The sequence below is a fragment of the Garra rufa genome, chromosome 13 (assembly GCF_049309525.1).
Source record: "Garra rufa chromosome 13, GarRuf1.0, whole genome shotgun sequence".
Classification (NCBI taxonomy): domain Eukaryota; kingdom Metazoa; phylum Chordata; class Actinopteri; order Cypriniformes; family Cyprinidae; genus Garra; species Garra rufa.
Window position 1 is genome coordinate 31,036,929 of NC_133373.1, and position 18,072 is coordinate 31,055,000.

The 18,072-nt window shown below is 36.5% G+C and overlaps 1 protein-coding gene across 1 annotated transcript; it reads left to right on the forward strand.

Annotated features, from left to right (window-relative positions):
• Positions 1–1,485: 1,485 nt before the first annotated feature.
• emilin1a (elastin microfibril interfacer 1a) lies at positions 1,486–17,342 on the forward strand. The gene is made up of 8 exons (XM_073816884.1): positions 1,486–1,980; positions 9,498–9,617; positions 10,457–10,587; positions 11,659–13,695; positions 13,793–13,909; positions 14,606–14,623; positions 14,726–14,860; positions 14,946–17,342. The coding sequence occupies exons 1-8, from the start codon at positions 1,829–1,831 to the stop codon at positions 15,275–15,277; spliced, it is 3,042 nt and encodes a 1,013-aa protein (XP_073672985.1). The 5' UTR covers positions 1,486–1,828; the 3' UTR covers positions 15,278–17,342.
• Positions 17,343–18,072: the final 730 nt, after the last annotated feature.

Genomic DNA, 18,072 nt, shown 5'->3' on the forward strand with positions numbered 1-18,072 from the left:
AGCACAGGGTGTTGCTAGGCTTCCTCTCGATGAAGCCTCCACTCTCCAGAAACTCCACTCAGGTAGTCTGTCGTATAGGCTATTCAGCCTCACTGATTACCTCCAGTGTTGAGTATAGTTAGGTCTTAGATCTGCACTCTTAGATTTATTTACCTGTTGGCACAGAACGTTGTCAGGCTTCCTCTCGTTTAGAGAGTCATTCTGCTGAAGCCTCCGTTCTTTAGAACTCCGCTTAGTATGAAGGTTTCGTTGTTAAACTTCATTACTTTCTGTAGCGTTGAGTGTAGTAGGTCCTCTCCTTTAGGGCCTCCACTCTGAGAGTTCCGTGCTTGGGTAGCCGAGCTAGCTATGACGCCCTGAGCTGACCTGCGAGGTTGAGCTCGGGCTCTGGCCCAAGCGAATTTTCGCTGAAGCAGGGGTGATGTTCCTTCTTCGCGGCGTTGGTATAGACGTTCCCAAAGTGTCCACCAGGACGCAGCGTAGAGTTCCCGGAAAGGAACGTCTAGGTTACGTATGTAACCCCGGTTCCCAGAGGACAGGGAACGAGACGCTGCGTCTCGTAGCCATGCTTCGGGCCCTGCTTATGTCTCCATCAGACAAAAAGATGGTTGATGTATTCACAGGCGCCCGTTTTATACTAGTAGGCGCCTTGTTGATGACGTCATGGGCTAGCGCCGGCCAGTGTCAAGTTCACTGTCGTTGTTCTATAGCTTGCTTCAGAACCGGTCATGCTGGAGGCAGTTCCCAAAGTGTCCACCAGGACGCAGCGTCTCGTTCCCTGTCCTCAGGGAACCGGGGTTACATATGTAACCTAGACGTTTTCAACACTGAATAAAAGGTAAAAAAGGTTACTGCCAATTTTTATAGATACAAACCCGCAATTTCAAGTTATAAAGTCAGAATTGTGAGATATAAAATCACAATTGCAAGAAAAAAAGTCAGAATTGGAACATTAAAAACTCACAATTCTGACTTTTTTCCCAGAATTGTGAGACATAAACTCACAATATCTCACAATTCTGACTTAATAACTTGCAAAGTCAGAATTGAGAATTTGTATCACGCAATTCAGAGAAAAAAAGTCAGAATTGCGAGATGTAAACTCTCAATTGCGAGAAATTACCTTTTTTTATTCAGTGGCGGAACCAGGCTTTCATAAATTTCAATGCCTGAAGGACACAGATAAACACTTAAAAAAATAAAAAAATAATTTTCTATTAAGTAGGCTACATGCTTTTAATGCGTTTGCATAGCCAATATAGCCTTGATAATGTCATTTAAGTTTAAGTCTGGTGGTTACAAAAACAGTGTAATATTTATAGTATGTTTTTTTTTTTTACTTAAAAGACAACAGAAGGCTTAAATAGATAACTATTGTCGGCCTGTTATGATTCGAGACGAATTCATACTCAAGAGTAAAAATCCAGGAGTGTCCTAGTGAGAGAGCGAAAGAGCGAGAGAGAGCGAGAGAGAGAGTAACGGGAGTTTTGGATCCGCATCATTTCAAGGCAGTTTTCACATTATGACTGCGCAGACGATGAAGAAAAAAACCGGACGCTTCTCATTAGCGTTTGACTGCGGACCGTGTGTCTTGGGTGAACTGAAGGCATCTTTTAAGATTAATGAACACTTTGCGAAATGATGACAAAGGTGCATAAACTTAGACAACACTTACACAGAACTTTATGAAGTAGCCTACATCAGTGGAGAGTTAGCGGGGCTGTTGGACTGCACTCAGTGCGCACTCAGCGCATTTTCTACGTCGAAACTGTTGGATGTACTTTTTCAAACGGTCGCTTTTTAAAAAACCTGTTTTTACTCATAAGTCATGGCACTATATTTTGTTTACTTATTAACTCTATTGGCGCTCATTTTGCCCGGAGATAAATGGGGAGCAGGAACATACGCGTCACGATACAATCAACATGTGGATGAAAGTCAGGCTGTATCAGCTGGATCTAAGGTGACCAGCAGACACAGGTAAGTTTTCATTTTAGCAACACAAGTCAGAGTTGATCATTTAATCATTTAAATAATAATACAATAAAAATGTTTTGTCATGCAAACTAGAATCTACTCCTTTCTGTGGTAACATATAAATGAACTGATTTAGAGATATATTTCGATTATCTATTATAGTCTACAAAAATATATACCAGTAAGATTTGTATTATTATTGCTGAAAATGTAGCTTTGATCAAATGAATAAATTACATACATATATTCAAATAGAAAACAGTTATTTTGGAAATAAATACAGGCTTGGTGAGCAGAAGAAACTTCTTTAAAAACATCTTACTGTTCAAAAACTTTTGACAGGTAGTGTATTTTTAATTATTTCATTATTACTTATTTCTTAATTATGTATACCATTATTGGCTATTTGTGCTGTTTTGTAAACTAAATAGGCTGGTTTGGGCTATTCTGTAGAGACTTTATTTTTCATGGTGTTCACGTATGCTTATCATATATGGTAAACTCTCACAGCATTTTATAAAGTCATGTATCATTGCTATTTAAGATCACGTGGTGTGTGTCACACCTGTCTTACACTGAGCTGGCTATGCAGATGTTGCAAATCTAAGATCATACTGTGCTGAGTTTATTAGTTTCTAGTCAATATGGAACCGCAGACTCTCGTCCTGGGTGAGTGCGCTACTGTTGGACAGGTCTTCCCTTTTTTGGCTTTACCGAGCAGACGTCAATGCATGTGCAATGGGACGGAGGCCAAACGGTGAAGACCTTAAGTGCACTTATCCTGGCACTAGCACAGCCCAGTGGAGTAAAGAAGTTCTGCACTACACTGGTTTGGGAAAGAATGTGTTGGCCCCTGCTGGCACCACAGCTTAAGACCGTCTGTTTGAACTCTGCTTTGTTTTTACAGATGTGTGAAATATTAGACAACTTGTGGTAGCTGAAATCCTCCTTCACAGCGTGTTTCCTGTCTGTTCGATATCTTGGATGATATTAGCTGCCCTTCTAGTTTTCTGATTGAGTTGTATTAAAACTTCCAGTCCAGATTATACCTTATAAACAGCTGGTATTCACAGATGCTTTCAATCCAATAGAACAAACGTGTCTGTTGACAGTAAAATAAATCTTTTTTGCTGACGAATATGTTGCGAAGCTGTTTCTGCAAAACAGATGCGAGTCTAAAACAGATATTAACTGTCCCATAGTTCATATTAATTTTACTCACAAGAGCAAAGTCCAAAATATGAAATGCATTTCAAATGCTTTAAAATAAATTGTTTAATATATATATATACATAGTGCCGTCATAACTTGCCTTTGAACAAGTATGTTTTTTTCAAATGCTTATCTTTCACTGCAGTGCATTACCTGTAATCATAAACAAGTAGTTCCTGCTACGACAAATCTTATGATGTTGCAGAAACTGTTAGTTTTGTGATTGATATAAAGTGTAAACATGTATGTAAGTGGTCTTGGCAAACATGTGCACACAGTGTTTGCTTTTTGGGAGTATGTGTAAGCATCTCGCAAAACAGTTTGCTGAGCTCAGCTTTTATCTAAATCATTTAGATTTCAGATAGGAAATACACACTTTCATACATCTAAACCATAATTGCAAACATTTCTGATATTGGATATAACAAGTCAATATGATACGGAAGCAATGTAGGGACACTGACCAAGCCAATGCTAATATCTCTGTGTGGAGATATTTTGAACAGTCTTAACTGTGAGAAAGTGTATGTGGTTTTGGATATGAATTCCTGTGGTTCTGCACAATAACCCTGTTTATATATATTTTCAGTGTGTTATTTTATTACTGACAGTTTATTGAACTTTAAGATTGAACTTTATTATTATTTATTATATTATTATTTATTATTTATTATTATTGAACTTTAAGAAGAAAATTATAATGCATACTTTATATAATATGATATAAGAAAGTAAAAATAGACATAATACAATTAAAATTGTTGTTTTATGTTATTTACACTACCAGTCAAAAGTTTTTGAACAGTAAGATTTTCATTGTTTTTTTTTTTAAGAAATCTCTTCTGCTTATCAAGCCAGCATGTATTTGATCTAAAGTACAACAAAACAGTAAAATTTACTATTTAAAATAACTATTTTATATTAGAATATATTTTAAAATGTAATTTATTCCTGTGAATAAAGCTACATTTTCAACATCTTGACTCTAGTCTTCAGTGTCACATGATCCTTCAGGAATCATTCTAATATGCTGATTTTCTGTATAAGAAACATTTATGATTATCAATATTTAAAACAGTTGAGTACATTTTTTCAGGATTCTTTGATTAATAGTAAGATCCAAAGATCAGCACTTATCTGAAATAAAAAGTGTAACATTATACACTATATACCATTCAAAGGCTGATGTTAAATACATTTATAATGTTACAAAATATTTATATTTTAGATAAAGGCTGTTCTTCAGAACTTTCTATTCATCAAAGAAACCTGAAAAAATTCTACTCCAATGTTTTTAACATAATAATAATAAATGTTTTTTGAGCAGCAAATCAGAATATTAGAATGATTTCTGAAGGATCATGTGACTGGAGTAATGATGCTGAAAATTCAGCTTTGAAATCACAGAAATAAACATTTTAAAATATATTCAAATAGAAAACAGTTGTTTTAAATAGAAAAAAACATTTCAGTTTTACTGTTTTGCTCTACTATGGATTAAATACATGCAGGATCTGTAAGCAGAAGAGACTTCTTTTAAAAAAACATAAAAAATCTTACTGTTCAAAAACTTTTGACTGGTAGTGAATATACCCAAAATGTAAGATATAATTCTGATGGCTTGTAATGTAAATCAATTAAATCAAAAATGCATGTAAATATCAGTTGTCATTCTTTATCTCCCAGTAATATGACTTATTATGATACTATTTAAATGCTAGTTTTATGATCAAAGCTCTATAGTTTTATTGTGGAGTGCAAAACATATAATGCAATAAAACACACATTGTTGCAGTCCAGTAAATGTCCATCTTGCAATATGACAATATAATAGACAAAGACAAAGACAAATCTATCAAAAACTAAAGGTGGGTGTTAAAAGGCTGTAAAAAAAAAAAAAAAAACTATCAATATCAGATGACAGAAGGCATATAGTAGATTGTGTACAGTAGTTTGATCATGTTGACAATTTAGAGGCCTCAGAAATGTATTAAATATAATACAGTAGGCTTTTAAGGGTTAAGGATATGTTGCCTCATTCAATATGAAAAAGGCTAGCAGAAGAAAACCGTGAGAGCAAATCTTCAAAGCTGGCCTGTAGGCTTTAGATTATACGTATTCCCTCTGTTGGTCTAAAACAAAAGGAAAACATTTACTAATTTGCCTTTAGACAGCTTGCTTAGATATATTTGAACTTTGTTTGTATGCATAACTCAATTAGGCCTACCCACGGTTTCTCTTTTGAGTGTAGCAATATATTGCCCTACTGTTACTGTGTACTTGTGTGCACTATTATTTCAGTCCAAGTTCTGTTTCTACTGGAGATGTTGAAGAGATACTTCATTCCTTGCCAAATTGGGTTCTGTGGATTTTTATCCTGTCAAGGGAAAGTGTTTATATTCAGCCACCTTAAGCTGGATGTTCTTGAGTTGGAGTGGCACAGGCTTGACAGTTGCGTCTGGGTCTTCATGTTTATATGTCTAAAGCAGTAAATTTTATTCTGGTATAAAATGAAATGCTGACAGTTGCAGTGACAAAGTGTTGTAAAATAATTAGATGACTGAAAGTGTTTACAAAGAGAGTTCTTACACACACACACACACACACACACACACACACACACACACACACACACACACACTCAAAAAAACCCTGATTTAATCCTGAACAACCATTGTGTGTGAATTAAACTGAGAGCAAAAATACATAATACAAGAATGCTGGACATTGGAATGCATTCTTAAGAGTGATTTCGTACAAAACCAAAATGGATTTGTGTACATATGAGACAAAGAAGCCATTGTGACTCTTTTTGTTTACTTTTCCTCTCTCAAATTTGATAAAGCCGAGAACCAGTTTCCTTTTTTCCTATTGGTATACATTGACCCATGCCTTTGTCCTTCTTTTTTTACCTCCCCCACAGAATAAAGCTGAAACAATGGCTCAGTGTTCTATTCACCATCACACTTTTAGTTGTATACCGCAAACCACAATTTATATGTGTGTCCTATTTAATGCTTCTTCACACATTCTGTTTTTCATGAATCCATCCAGAATTTTGTACTTTTAGTATTGGTTTAGTTCTCTTTCATAGCATCCTTAATGCTACCTCACATACACAGTAGGATACAAGTGCACTAAATATATTCACACTGTTTTACAAACAAACATTACATTTTCCATTCAATATACATTATCAAAACTTCAACATTTAAACAGATACCTAATCTGCCTAATCTGAGTGGGTGTAGAATTTGAAAAGCATGGTTGTGTGTGGTGAAGATGTCCGTGTTGAACTTGTGTACTCTCAGTGTCTAGGCCCCATTTGTTTGTATGTGTGAGAGCACTTGCAGTTGATGCATCGAGACATTCCTGTCTCAGCAGTGCTCACGATAACGAATGATTAACCAGGCTCAATGAGTTATTGTGATGAACCAGAAGCATTGGATTCCAGCCTGGTTTCAATCCATCTAAACAAGCTCCCTGAGAAAACAGTATCATTTATCACTTTAATCAGAAAATGAGTTTTTAAATCATACAGCGCTCCAAGGTGTTGGGGAAACTACATTAAACTTACTTAACTTTAACATATGAAGTCACACTAGAATTTCACTTGAATAAAAAATTAATTTTATTATTATCCTATTTTATTATCCATTGTTATACAGTATGAATGAACTTGAGTAGATGTATATCTCTGAGCAGGATGGGGATATCCCTCCAGTCATTCTCTCACAGGATGGGTGGATGTTTAAGATATAAACATCAAATAAGCCCAAGTAACAAAAAACATTTGTATATTTTATGCTGTTACTTTTGTTTTTAAAATGCTTGTTATACAAGTTTAAATGTATGTAATATTATAAACTATCCTGTATTCACCCAAATAAATTCAATTTGTCTTATATTTTTGTACATGGGTGTTCTTGCTTATTAATAAATGTTTGTCTTTTGACAAACCACAATGTTCAAAAGGGGCAGGACTGCCTTTATTAAAATGGTTATAACTTTTGAATGGAATGTGATATCTTTGCCAAACTCACAACTCATATGTAAGAGCTGAAAAACATAAAAACAGCCATAACTACACAAACGTTTGTCCTATCGACCTGAAAATCAGTATGCATGGCCTTGGTCCAAGTGCAACAAGTGTCTATAAGGACATTTGCCAATTGGCCAATTAGGGTTAACGGACGTCTATCAGAAAGAAACTTGGTGGACCTGTTTGACTCAGGTTCTAAAGGTCTGTGAGAAATTTGAAAAAGGGGGGTGAGAGGGGGGATGCGATATCGCATTTTTCAAGGGTGTAAATAATGTAAATATTCATATCATACAATAGACCTCCTCATTCCGAACAACTTTGTTTCTAGAACCACTGCAGTCAATCAAACCATTTGGTAAATGATTGAGAAATTGTAAAAAAACTACTTTTGCAAACTAGTCCTATAGGTTTTTTGCTCAATCCACTGCAGTGCAGTTCTCTGGACTCTCTAGGTCAATAATTATAAAAAAAATAATTTAATTAATCCTTTGGCAAGCTATAATGGGGTCATTTAGAAATGGGGCCTGTTCAAATATACTCAAAAGCCTATAAAGTCTAAATGAAACCTAACCCTAACTTCACAAAACCTGGCACATGCGACAGGTGATTCTTAACAAGCGTGCAAAGTTTTAAGGAGATCGGACCACAGCTGGTGCTATAACAGTCAGAAATGTTAATAAACATAATATATCTATGATAAATTACCTGGATTTGTCAAAAATGTTTTTTTTTTTTAATCATTGATTTAGGTGGTTACTGTTATGAAGCAGACGGGACAACAAGGTAAGTGAAACAATAATATTTATTTATTGAGAGCAGCGATATCGAAGATGTGAGAAGACCCAATCCTAGGTGAGTATGGCAGACGATGAGAGGTTGGAGCTGAGTGAACTTGGTACTGAATGAGAATAAATCCTTCCTTGCAGGATCCAGATAGCGGAGAAGGGAATGCTGATTCCTTGAACGGAGCAGAGGATGACTTACGGCACACACCACGTTGAACTGCCGATGGGAACACTCGGAGGACTGGACTCAGAAGACTGGAACTTGGGAAACAGGAACTTGGAAAACTGGAACGAGACAGAGTTCAGGTAAGTACTTTCAGGTAACGATAGGATAGCGAGACTCTTGGGAAGAGTGACACTACAGTCCGCTTTCGTGGAACGAGCCCGGACATAGAGTGGTGTGTGGCGTGAGTATTTGTAGGTGACTGTGATGATGACGTGCAGGTGCCGGTGATTAGAATTCCGGTGATGGTGATCTGGGTGTGATTGAGGGTGTGGAACCTGGCCAATCCGTGACAGTTACAGGCTTGCTAAATAATACGTAATGTCTTTTTTCCTTATGTGCTTAAGCGGATTTATTTATTACTAGTATTACTTAAATTATGGTTTTCTATTTTGTTATCATTTAAATGATAAATATTAAAGATTTTACATTTACATTTTACATTATATCCAAAGCGACTTACAATAAGGACAACATAAGTAAATTAAATAGAAATTAAACAAAGTAATAGAAATATATTATGATTGTACTGTAAAATAAAAACAAGTATTTATTAGTAGTAGTAGTATTTTTCTCTGTTGTTGACAGATTTATAAATTGAGCACAAATTCATCTATAAATATACCATATAGTATAAGGTCAAGTAAAAATTCTATTTACAACTGAATAAAAATTGAGACTCTCATTACAAATTTGGGAAGAGGGTTGTCATAAGTTGCAATTTCAGCAGTAGCAGAGTTGGAGTTTGTGCGGAGCAGCATTTACTGTAAACCAAGCTGCTCTGAGACACTAAAATCACAGGATTATTTCAATTATTTATAGACTATTTATATAATTACATCACAGCCTTACATAATCACACATGTTTCATTCTCTGATCATTAGGGTCATTAGTTTGGAAACTGGACTAGACTGGTTGCGCTGTATTTTGTTGACTGACTAAAATGAAACTGATTATTTTAGTAGGCTATTCCACCCACGTCGATGGAAGAATGCACATTGTCTAAAAGAACAGAAAGCCAATTTGAATAAGAAACACTGCCATGACTTTGCTAACTGGTTGCACTTATGTGATGTTTTGTGGGTGTCATTGGAAGAAAAGTTTGGGTTTTGTGGGTGTCACTGGAAGAAAGTTTTGGTTCTGAAGGGCAATTTTTTGTACTTTAATTACAGGGTGCCTTTTAATTAGGCTCTGTCTAAAATCATTTCAATTGATGCCTTAATAAGTATAATTTGCCTATGCTTTGTACACAAACAGGAACTGGTGTGCCTACGTAGTAACAAAGACTGTAAGCTGTGTAATGGAAGATGGAGTGGAGACGTATGTGAAACCTGAATACCAGCGCTGTCCTTGGGGCCAATGTTCCCATGTGGTTTTGTAAGTATTCATGAGAAAAAAACACAAACTGCATTTCATTTAATCTTGCTGTTATGACAGTGTCAAACGGGAAAGGTTTGGCACATGTCCCTCACTCAACTGGACGCATGTCCACCAAAACTATGTGTGGAATGAGAGAAGTTGAGACAGAAATCTGTCTCAGATGAAACTGCTAATGTACCAAAAAAGCTGGTTATAATGTTATTTTACTAATTTTTTAGAGAACACATTCACTCATAAGTCCAAGATCAAGTTGACCTTTTTCTCAGGTCTCGATAAACCTTAGATTTATCCGAGATCTTCAAAGAAGTCCATAATGCTAGTCCCCTATAAAATACAGAAGCCACATCACAAGTATAAATGGAGTATAAACAATGTTCTAATAATAGCAACAACTGCACTTGAAAGTTAAGAAGACACACAAGAGGCTTGCCAGAGCAAAGCAAATACTTTCAAAGATTTTAACGACGTATTGAAAGCTTGAACTGAATAAAATAACAAAAACATGCCAAGAATCAACAGCTCAAAGAAAAAGAAGAACAGGCCTTTATTGTACTGTTGCCTAGCAGAGTTGTGGGCTTTCAAAAAGTGATACATAGCCAAGGATAAGAACGGAAAAGAAATATTTTCTGCCTACTTGAGAAGTGCCATTAGAGACTCTCTGGTTAAAGTCTTGAAAGATGACTCAATTAAGCTTGACACATTTAAGTGGAAAGTTTCATAAATGTCACAGATATGTAAAAGCTTACTTTTAAAGGCAAAAACACTATAGATAAAGATCGTATTCATAGTTTCAGCTCTTGCTAGAACTGTATATGATGAAATATCTCACACCACAGGTATCGGACCTATAGAAAACCACGGTACAAGGTTGCCTATAAAATGGTCACAGAGATGGAATGGAAGTGCTGTCACGGTTACTCAGGAGATGATTGCAGTGATGGCAGAGGCAGAACTACTGGTGAAGAAGGTATGGCGTTACACCATCTTAAAGTGATAGTTCACCCAAAAATGAAAATTCTTTTATTAATTACTCACCCCCATCATTCCAAACCCAAAAGAACTTAGTTCATCTTCAGAACACAAATTAGACCCTGCATAGACAGCAACGCAATTACCACATTCAAGGCCCAGAAAGGTAGTAAGGACATAGTTAAAACAGTCCATGTGACATCAGTGGTTCAACCGTAATTATAATAAGCTATAAGAATACTTTTTGTGTGCAAAGAAAACAAAATAACGACTTTATTCAACAACGCTCACTGATACTCCAGAAGGAAACACAATGCATTAAGAACCGGGGGGTGAAAACTGGGAAACATGTAAGTATCTTCTGTAGCTTCTGAAGGGCAGTACTAAATGAAAAAGATTATGATATTTAAGCAAAATATTTATTCTGTTTAAAAGTTTTAATGCATCGTTTTTCCTTCTGGGGCATCAGTGAATGTTTGGACCTTCTGTAATAGTTGCATATGAGTCCCTCAGTGGTCCTCAGTGTGAAAAGATGGATCTCAAAATCATACAGTCATTGTTGGGAAGGGTTCAAATACACAAAAATGCAAAAAAAAAAACCAAAGAATTTGTGGGACTTGAAGGATTTTTCTAAAGAAAAGCGGGCAGTTTAACTGTTTTTTTTTTATAGCGCTTTTCGCAATACAAATCGTTTCAAAGCAGCTGTACAAAAAAAAAGTAGGCTACTACAATATATTTAGTAGCTTATTAGTGGTGACTACTGTATGTTAAGTCGACGTACATATGGTATAAATATTAAAAACAGTAATGGTGTAATCAATGTTCATGTAGACCATTATGTGAATGTCTTTTATGTAAAATATCTTATTCAGGTCAGTACTAAATAAAAAATAACATGCATTTTGTATTATCCCTCTAATTTACATTTTGCAGATTCTGCAAGATCAATTTTGACTTCAACTGTGCACTCCCAGTCAAAAATTTTAACATACCTGAATGACTGGTACAGGTCTCAATTTGAATTAGTAAATGTCAAATAACTTACTTGTACAATCAATGTCCTTCATAGGGAGAAGTGACAGCGACAAGATGAGACAACTTGAGGAACAAATTCACAACCTCCAGACAACCCTACACAACATGAACAAGAAAATACATGAGGAATCTCAAAGGGAAGGCATCAGTGGCGGCAACAATCTGGCCGATGCTGCCCAGCCAGGAATGAGAGAGACCATTCACAGCATCCAAACCAAGCTGGACCTGCTGGACAACATGACACAGGTCCATGACAGAACCCTAACGAGCATCAACAACCACCTTGTGAGCAGCAATGGAATTGGAAATGAGTTGGACAGTCGGTACAGCACACTTAAAGAGGAGATTCTCAGAGAGCTGGAACGGCGGGTGGTGCTGTCTTGCTCGTCATGCCAAACCGGAGTGGAGAGCATTCAAAGGCAGCAGCAAGAAGACCGAGAGAGGATTCGAGCACTGGAGAAACACATCAGTGTGATGGAGCAGCACCACCAACAAACTGAAGACTTGCTCAAGAAGGAGCTTTCACACTATCAGAGTTGCTGTGATTCCCTGAGCGATCTGGACAGGAGGCTTGGCGCCATTGAGAGGAAGGTCAGTTCAACTGCGGAGACATATGATATCCTTAGAGGACGTCTTGAGAAAGAGTTGAGAGGATCGGGTAATGGCAATGGCGGTCGGGGGAAAGCGCTTGATGAAAAAATGAACACCCGTCTTAGAGAGCTGGAGAGAAGACTGAATGGGACTGTGAGAAAAACTGAGCAAAAATGCTCCCATACTGAGACAAGTATGAAGGAGTTTGTCCAGCGAGAGATCAGCCAGATAAAGAACTCTGTCCTCAATCGAAACGATGATCATGGTTATAGAATATCTACAGTGGAGATTGATGTCCAAGACCTGAAGCGTTTCATTAATGATCACAAAAATGATCTGGACAGGTTGGGGAACAAAACAAATGATCTCGACAGCGGGCTTAAGTCAGCGATTAATTTATGCACAGAGACGTGCGTTTCGAAAGGGAGTGAGACAGCGGATACTGTGAAAAGCCTGGAATGGAAGGTTGTTGCCAATGAGGAGGACATTAAGAGGTTTGACACCAAACTAAAGGATTTAAGTGTGTCTGGTGACTCCTTATTAGACCGTATTATCGATCTAAGCAATGACGTTCAAAAAATTAAGGATCTGACAGGACACAATGGAGAGCACTTTAACCAAGTCGTCACCGATGTGGAAAATATGTTACGTGATTGTGACATATGCAATTCGATAGACGGCGAACTTAAAACAATAAGGAACATGACCAGCCATGCGTTTAACACGTTCCAGGGAGAACTTACAGATTTACGCAGAAAGGTAGATGCAGATGAGTATGCTTGCTCGCAGGTGTGCTCAAACCTCCAGGAGGAAGTGGGCAAACTGAAAGAAGAGGTTGAGAAATGCACAGGCCAATGCGTGATCAGCATGGCTGACCATCAGAGGAACATAGATAATCAAAATACCATAACTCGCAAGCTTGGCAAAGACCTCAAATCTATTCAGGGTGAGCTCACAGACATAATCCAAACGTTCAGCTCCATCAATGACACTCTGAAAGGCCTCAGGAACACCATACATGGGCATGGCAACTCTATTTCAGATCTAGACTCGTCTAAGGAACGAATTTACTCAGAATTAGATGAGATTCAGGATGATTTGAACAAGCACAAAGAAGACAGTAAAGTGCGTTTCGATGGCATCAGTAGCTTTAACAGCAATTTGATGATTGAAATGGGAGAATGCAAACTTTCTCGAGAAGGGCTGGATAAGAGGCTCTCGAAGATGGAGGATGTTTGCGGTAGACTGGATTCCTTGTCTGTGAACCTTCAGACAATCAAAGATGGCCTGGGTAAGCATGTCTCTGGGCTTTGGACATGTGTTAATGATCTAAACTCCACAGTTATCTCTCACGGCGAGGCCATCAACAGCATTCACAGAGTTCACTTAGAGACTATTCATGGCAAAATGAACAACCTCAACTCTTCCATACTGAATGTTCTCAAGGAGTTCCAGAGCTTCACTGAACAGGACTTTATTGGTATGTTACATTTGTGTTATGAATATGTAAAATATATCCACTTTAAGTTGTTTTTGAATGTAAAAAACCAAGCAATGTATTCTGGACCAATTCTCAGGACCTCCTGGATTGCCTGGTCCTCAAGGAGAGAAGGGATCCAAAGGACCACCTGGGCCACGAGGACCTCCAGGCAGAGAAGGACCTCAAGGAAAAGTGGGGCCAGTAGGACCCCCAGGTAAATGAATGACACAAGAAAATAAATAAATATATAGTTATAGTTATATATAAAAGTTTGGGATCAGTAGGATTTTTCATGTTTTTAAAAGAATATTGTAAAATATTATTACATTATTAAAATAATGGTTTTCTATTTTAATATATTTAAAACATAATTTATTCCTGTGATGCAAAGCTGAATTTTCATCAGCTATTACCCCAGTCTTCAGTGTCACATGATCTTTCAGAAATCATTCTAATATGCTGATTTATTATGTTCATTATCAATATTTTTTTGGAACCCTTCCATTTGAAATAAATGCTCTTCTTTTTATCTTTTTATTTATTAAAGAATCCTGAAAAAAAGTATTACAGGTTCCAACAAAATATTTAACATTGATAATAAATCAGCATATTAGAATCATTTCTGAAGAATCATGTGACACTGAAGACTGTAGTAATTATGCTGAAAATCCAGGTTTGCATCACAGGAATAAATTATATTATAAAATATATTCACATAGAAAACATTATTTTACATTCAAATAATATTTCACAATATTACTGCTTTTTGTGGATTTTTGATGAGCATAAGAAATGTCTTTAAACCAAAACATTAAAAATCTCACTTTCGAACAGCAGTGTATATATTTTTTACACAATAATACCTCAACATATTTACAAATGACAAATTTCTTTTTTTTTTCTTATGTAGGCCTCAGAGGTGAACAAGGTCAGTGTTCTTACTATTAATACTGCCACAAAAATGTTCTACTAATAAAATTTTATTTCTAAAAGTAAATAATTATATCTCTATTCATCTCCTGCTTACCAGGACCTCCTGGAGAGGATGCAAACGTCCCAAGACTGTCATTCTCAGCAGCACTCACACGACCGCAACCCAATGCAGGAACTATTGTCTTCAACAAGGTCTTTGTCAATGAAAGAAAGGCCTACAATCCAAAGACAGGTATGTACGTTAAAGACAAGCATGCTATATGTAAATTAAGGACTGTCATAATCATACAATTCTCTCACTATATGTATTTTGACAGGTATGTTCACTGCACCTGTGAAGGGGCGATACTTCTTCAGTGCAGTCCTGACAGGTCACAAGAACGTCAAGATCGAGGCAGTCTTGTCTAAATCCAATTATGGAATTGCCCGTGGAGATTCAGCAGGCTATCAGCCCGAGGGGCTTGAGAAACCCATGGCAGAGGCACGGCACACTCCTGGCTCCCTGGTCATCTTCAATATTATACTTCCTCTCCAGGAGGGAGATACTGTCTGCATTGACCTGGTCACAGGTAAACTTGCCCACTCTGTGGAGCCCCTTACGATCTTCAGTGGGATGTTGCTCTATGAGGAAACAGACGACATATTGTAAGACCCATCTGAGACTCATGGACAATGTCAGATGTAAAAACTTTTTTGAAGAACAGTTCTACATATTCAGTGTTGAATAAGGTTTATGATACAAATAATATGCAGGTTTCTTTTATAACAGGCCATAAGAAAACACAAGATGGATATATTTTTTGTCTATTATCAGAAAAATGGACTGAGATTTTTTTTATAGGGTTATGTTTTACATTTATTCTTGAATGGCAAATCATATATTTTCATATTATGTTTGCTTATATTAAAATGCAATTGAGGATGGCAAACACTGCAAAAATGTTTTTCTTAATCAGTATTTGGTCTTGTTTTCTAGTATCTAAATATCTAAAAACTAACAAAATTTAGATTTTCTTTTTCAAGTCATTTTGCTTGTCAAGTAAATGCATCTTGATTAAAGAATGTTTAGATATTTATACTAGAAAACAAGACAAAAAAAACACTAAGTAAGAAAATTATTTTTTGCAGTGAAGATATTTCTAAAAAACTAACACCATATCCATGTGTACATCCACATCACCTGTTGGCCCAGAAAAGATCAGAATGAGTGACTGTCAAACTAGGATTTGTTATCTGTTATTCAATGAATCCAATCACTACTTTTTTCTTGTTTTTTTAAGAAATTATGTTTATGCTCTCAGTAAATGCTCAAAAACCACAGCCAACATACTGTATGTGAAAAGCATAAATCATATCGCTATGTATACCATTATCCTTCTACCTTTCAAGCTTTGCTAAAGTACACCTCAAGAAGAAGGAATCCAGAGACCACAAGAAAACATCTATGTGTACTATTGGTGTGGTTTCAATTTAAAACGAGGAAAGATGTTTTTTCCCCTCATAGGCTCCATTCAGGTTTTTTAAAGATGATACAATAAATACTACACATTATATTTTCTAATATTTCCCATTTCCTCACTGCGTTTCATATTTGGGGCACATTTCTTCACTTAATCTCCAAATTTGGAAAAGCAACTATAAAAGGATGAATTCAAATCAAGCAGGCTGTGCAGAGAGGGACATTTTTAGACATGCCAGAGGCTATAGATCAGGAAGCTTCTGTAACCCATTCTCTGGTGACTCTTCCAAAGAAAACTCTCAAAGCTGTTTGTGCTAGATGCAGAAAAGATTTCATCCCGGCCATCTTTTTGTCAATGGATTTTTATTTAGTCTCTTTGGACTGCAGATGTTCTCTAAATAGACTAAATCTCACAGCTCCGAATCTGTATCTTTGCCAGACATGTATTTGTGTGCCCTTAGCTGTCTTGGTGGTCTACGCCTAATGTTTTCTTTAATACAAAGGGATTTTAAAGGACTTTGCACTGAGTCTAGTACTGTGAGACCATTTAGTCCATTTTAACCCTCAGAAGAGAGGAATTCCTTAAAAGGTATTTACTTCAGAATGTTTCATTTTGTGGTAAGACAGCTGATTTTCTTAATTTCTAATTGGGACCAGGTTATATCAGCTGTCTAGGCATAACCTGAACCATATGTGAGCCTGGACCACAAAACCAGTCATAAGTTGCACAGGTATATTTGTAGCAATAGGCAACAATACATTGTATGGGTCAAAATTATCGTTTTATAATCGATTAAGTAAAGATCGTGTTCCATGAAGATATTTTGTACCGTAAATATATCAAAACTATTTTCTCAATATTTTGATGCACCCTCAGATTACATATTTTTAAATAGTTGTATCTCAGTAAAAATTTTTCCTATCTATCATAATCAACAATACATCAATGGGAAGCTTATTCATTCAGCTTTCAGATGATGTATAAATCTCAATTTTAAAAAATTGACCCTTATGACTGGTTTTGTGGTCCAGGGTCACATATGTTCAAATCTGACATTTTTAGGTTTCATCTAATCACTACAGGCATTACAAAACAGTATTATAATTATGCAAATAAAGTGTATCTGACTGCTGTGCAATCCAAATAGTCCTCTCAGCACAAAATGTTTCCATAATCATAACGTCTTCAAAGCTGAATGTTATATATTGGATATACAGTATGTTTGCAATGCTAGTTTTTAATTAAAATGTTTTTCACAAATCTCTTTTGTGTTAATAAGTTATTTTCTGCTTTTCAGCTTATGCAGTTGCTACCCTTCCCAGTAACCAAAAGCTCCAAAGACACACTAGCCAATCACAAAACTTAAAAAGCAGATTGTGTTCTCTCATTGGCTAAAAAAGCGCGGGCTACCACTTATGTTGAATTCGCGCCCTCTAATGGACAATCTTAATATTTTCTTGTTGAACCGTACCCCTTTCTTGAAAATGAATGAGCGCGGGATATAGTGATAACATGTTAAATTATGCATGACTTCGACTTAATGGTGAGAGAACCATATCCCGTATGAGCATGGCTTGAGGAAGACTCTCTTTGTGATAGATGTCACTTACTGTCACTCATACAAAAAGTTACTCACACGCTTGAAGACATTTCCATGAGAACTGATACTCCGTTTCTCCTCAGGCTACTCAACCCAGGTCAAGTGATCACGTAAAAGTGTGGTAATTCTATCTTGGGCCGCTTCTAAATACAAAAAAGAGGCGGGGACAATGAGGCGGAATTTACTTCTTGAAGAAGCTTTGTATAAGAGTTCATGGCGTGCTGTTGCCATAGAGACACACAGCGAGCACAGAAAGAGACACGCTTGGAAACATGTTGAACGGAACATTTACTTAACATACTGTGGATTTTAGTAACCGAAGGTAGGTAAGAGAATCTGAATGTTTTACATTGAATGTAGTCTTGTGAAACGTTTTTATCAGAT

Bases quoted from the DNA above. Each gene is read 5' to 3' on its own strand.
- emilin1a (XM_073816884.1), top strand. From the start codon at position 1,829: ATGGCACTATATTTTGTTTACTTATTAACTCTATTGGCGCTCATTTTG. The intron at 10,588-11,658 runs GTATGGCGTTAC...TGTCCTTCATAG, and splicing joins CAGAACTACTGGTGAAGAAG to GGAGAAGTGACAGCGACAAG. The intron at 13,696-13,792 runs GTATGTTACATT...ACCAATTCTCAG, and splicing joins CACTGAACAGGACTTTATTG to GACCTCCTGGATTGCCTGGT.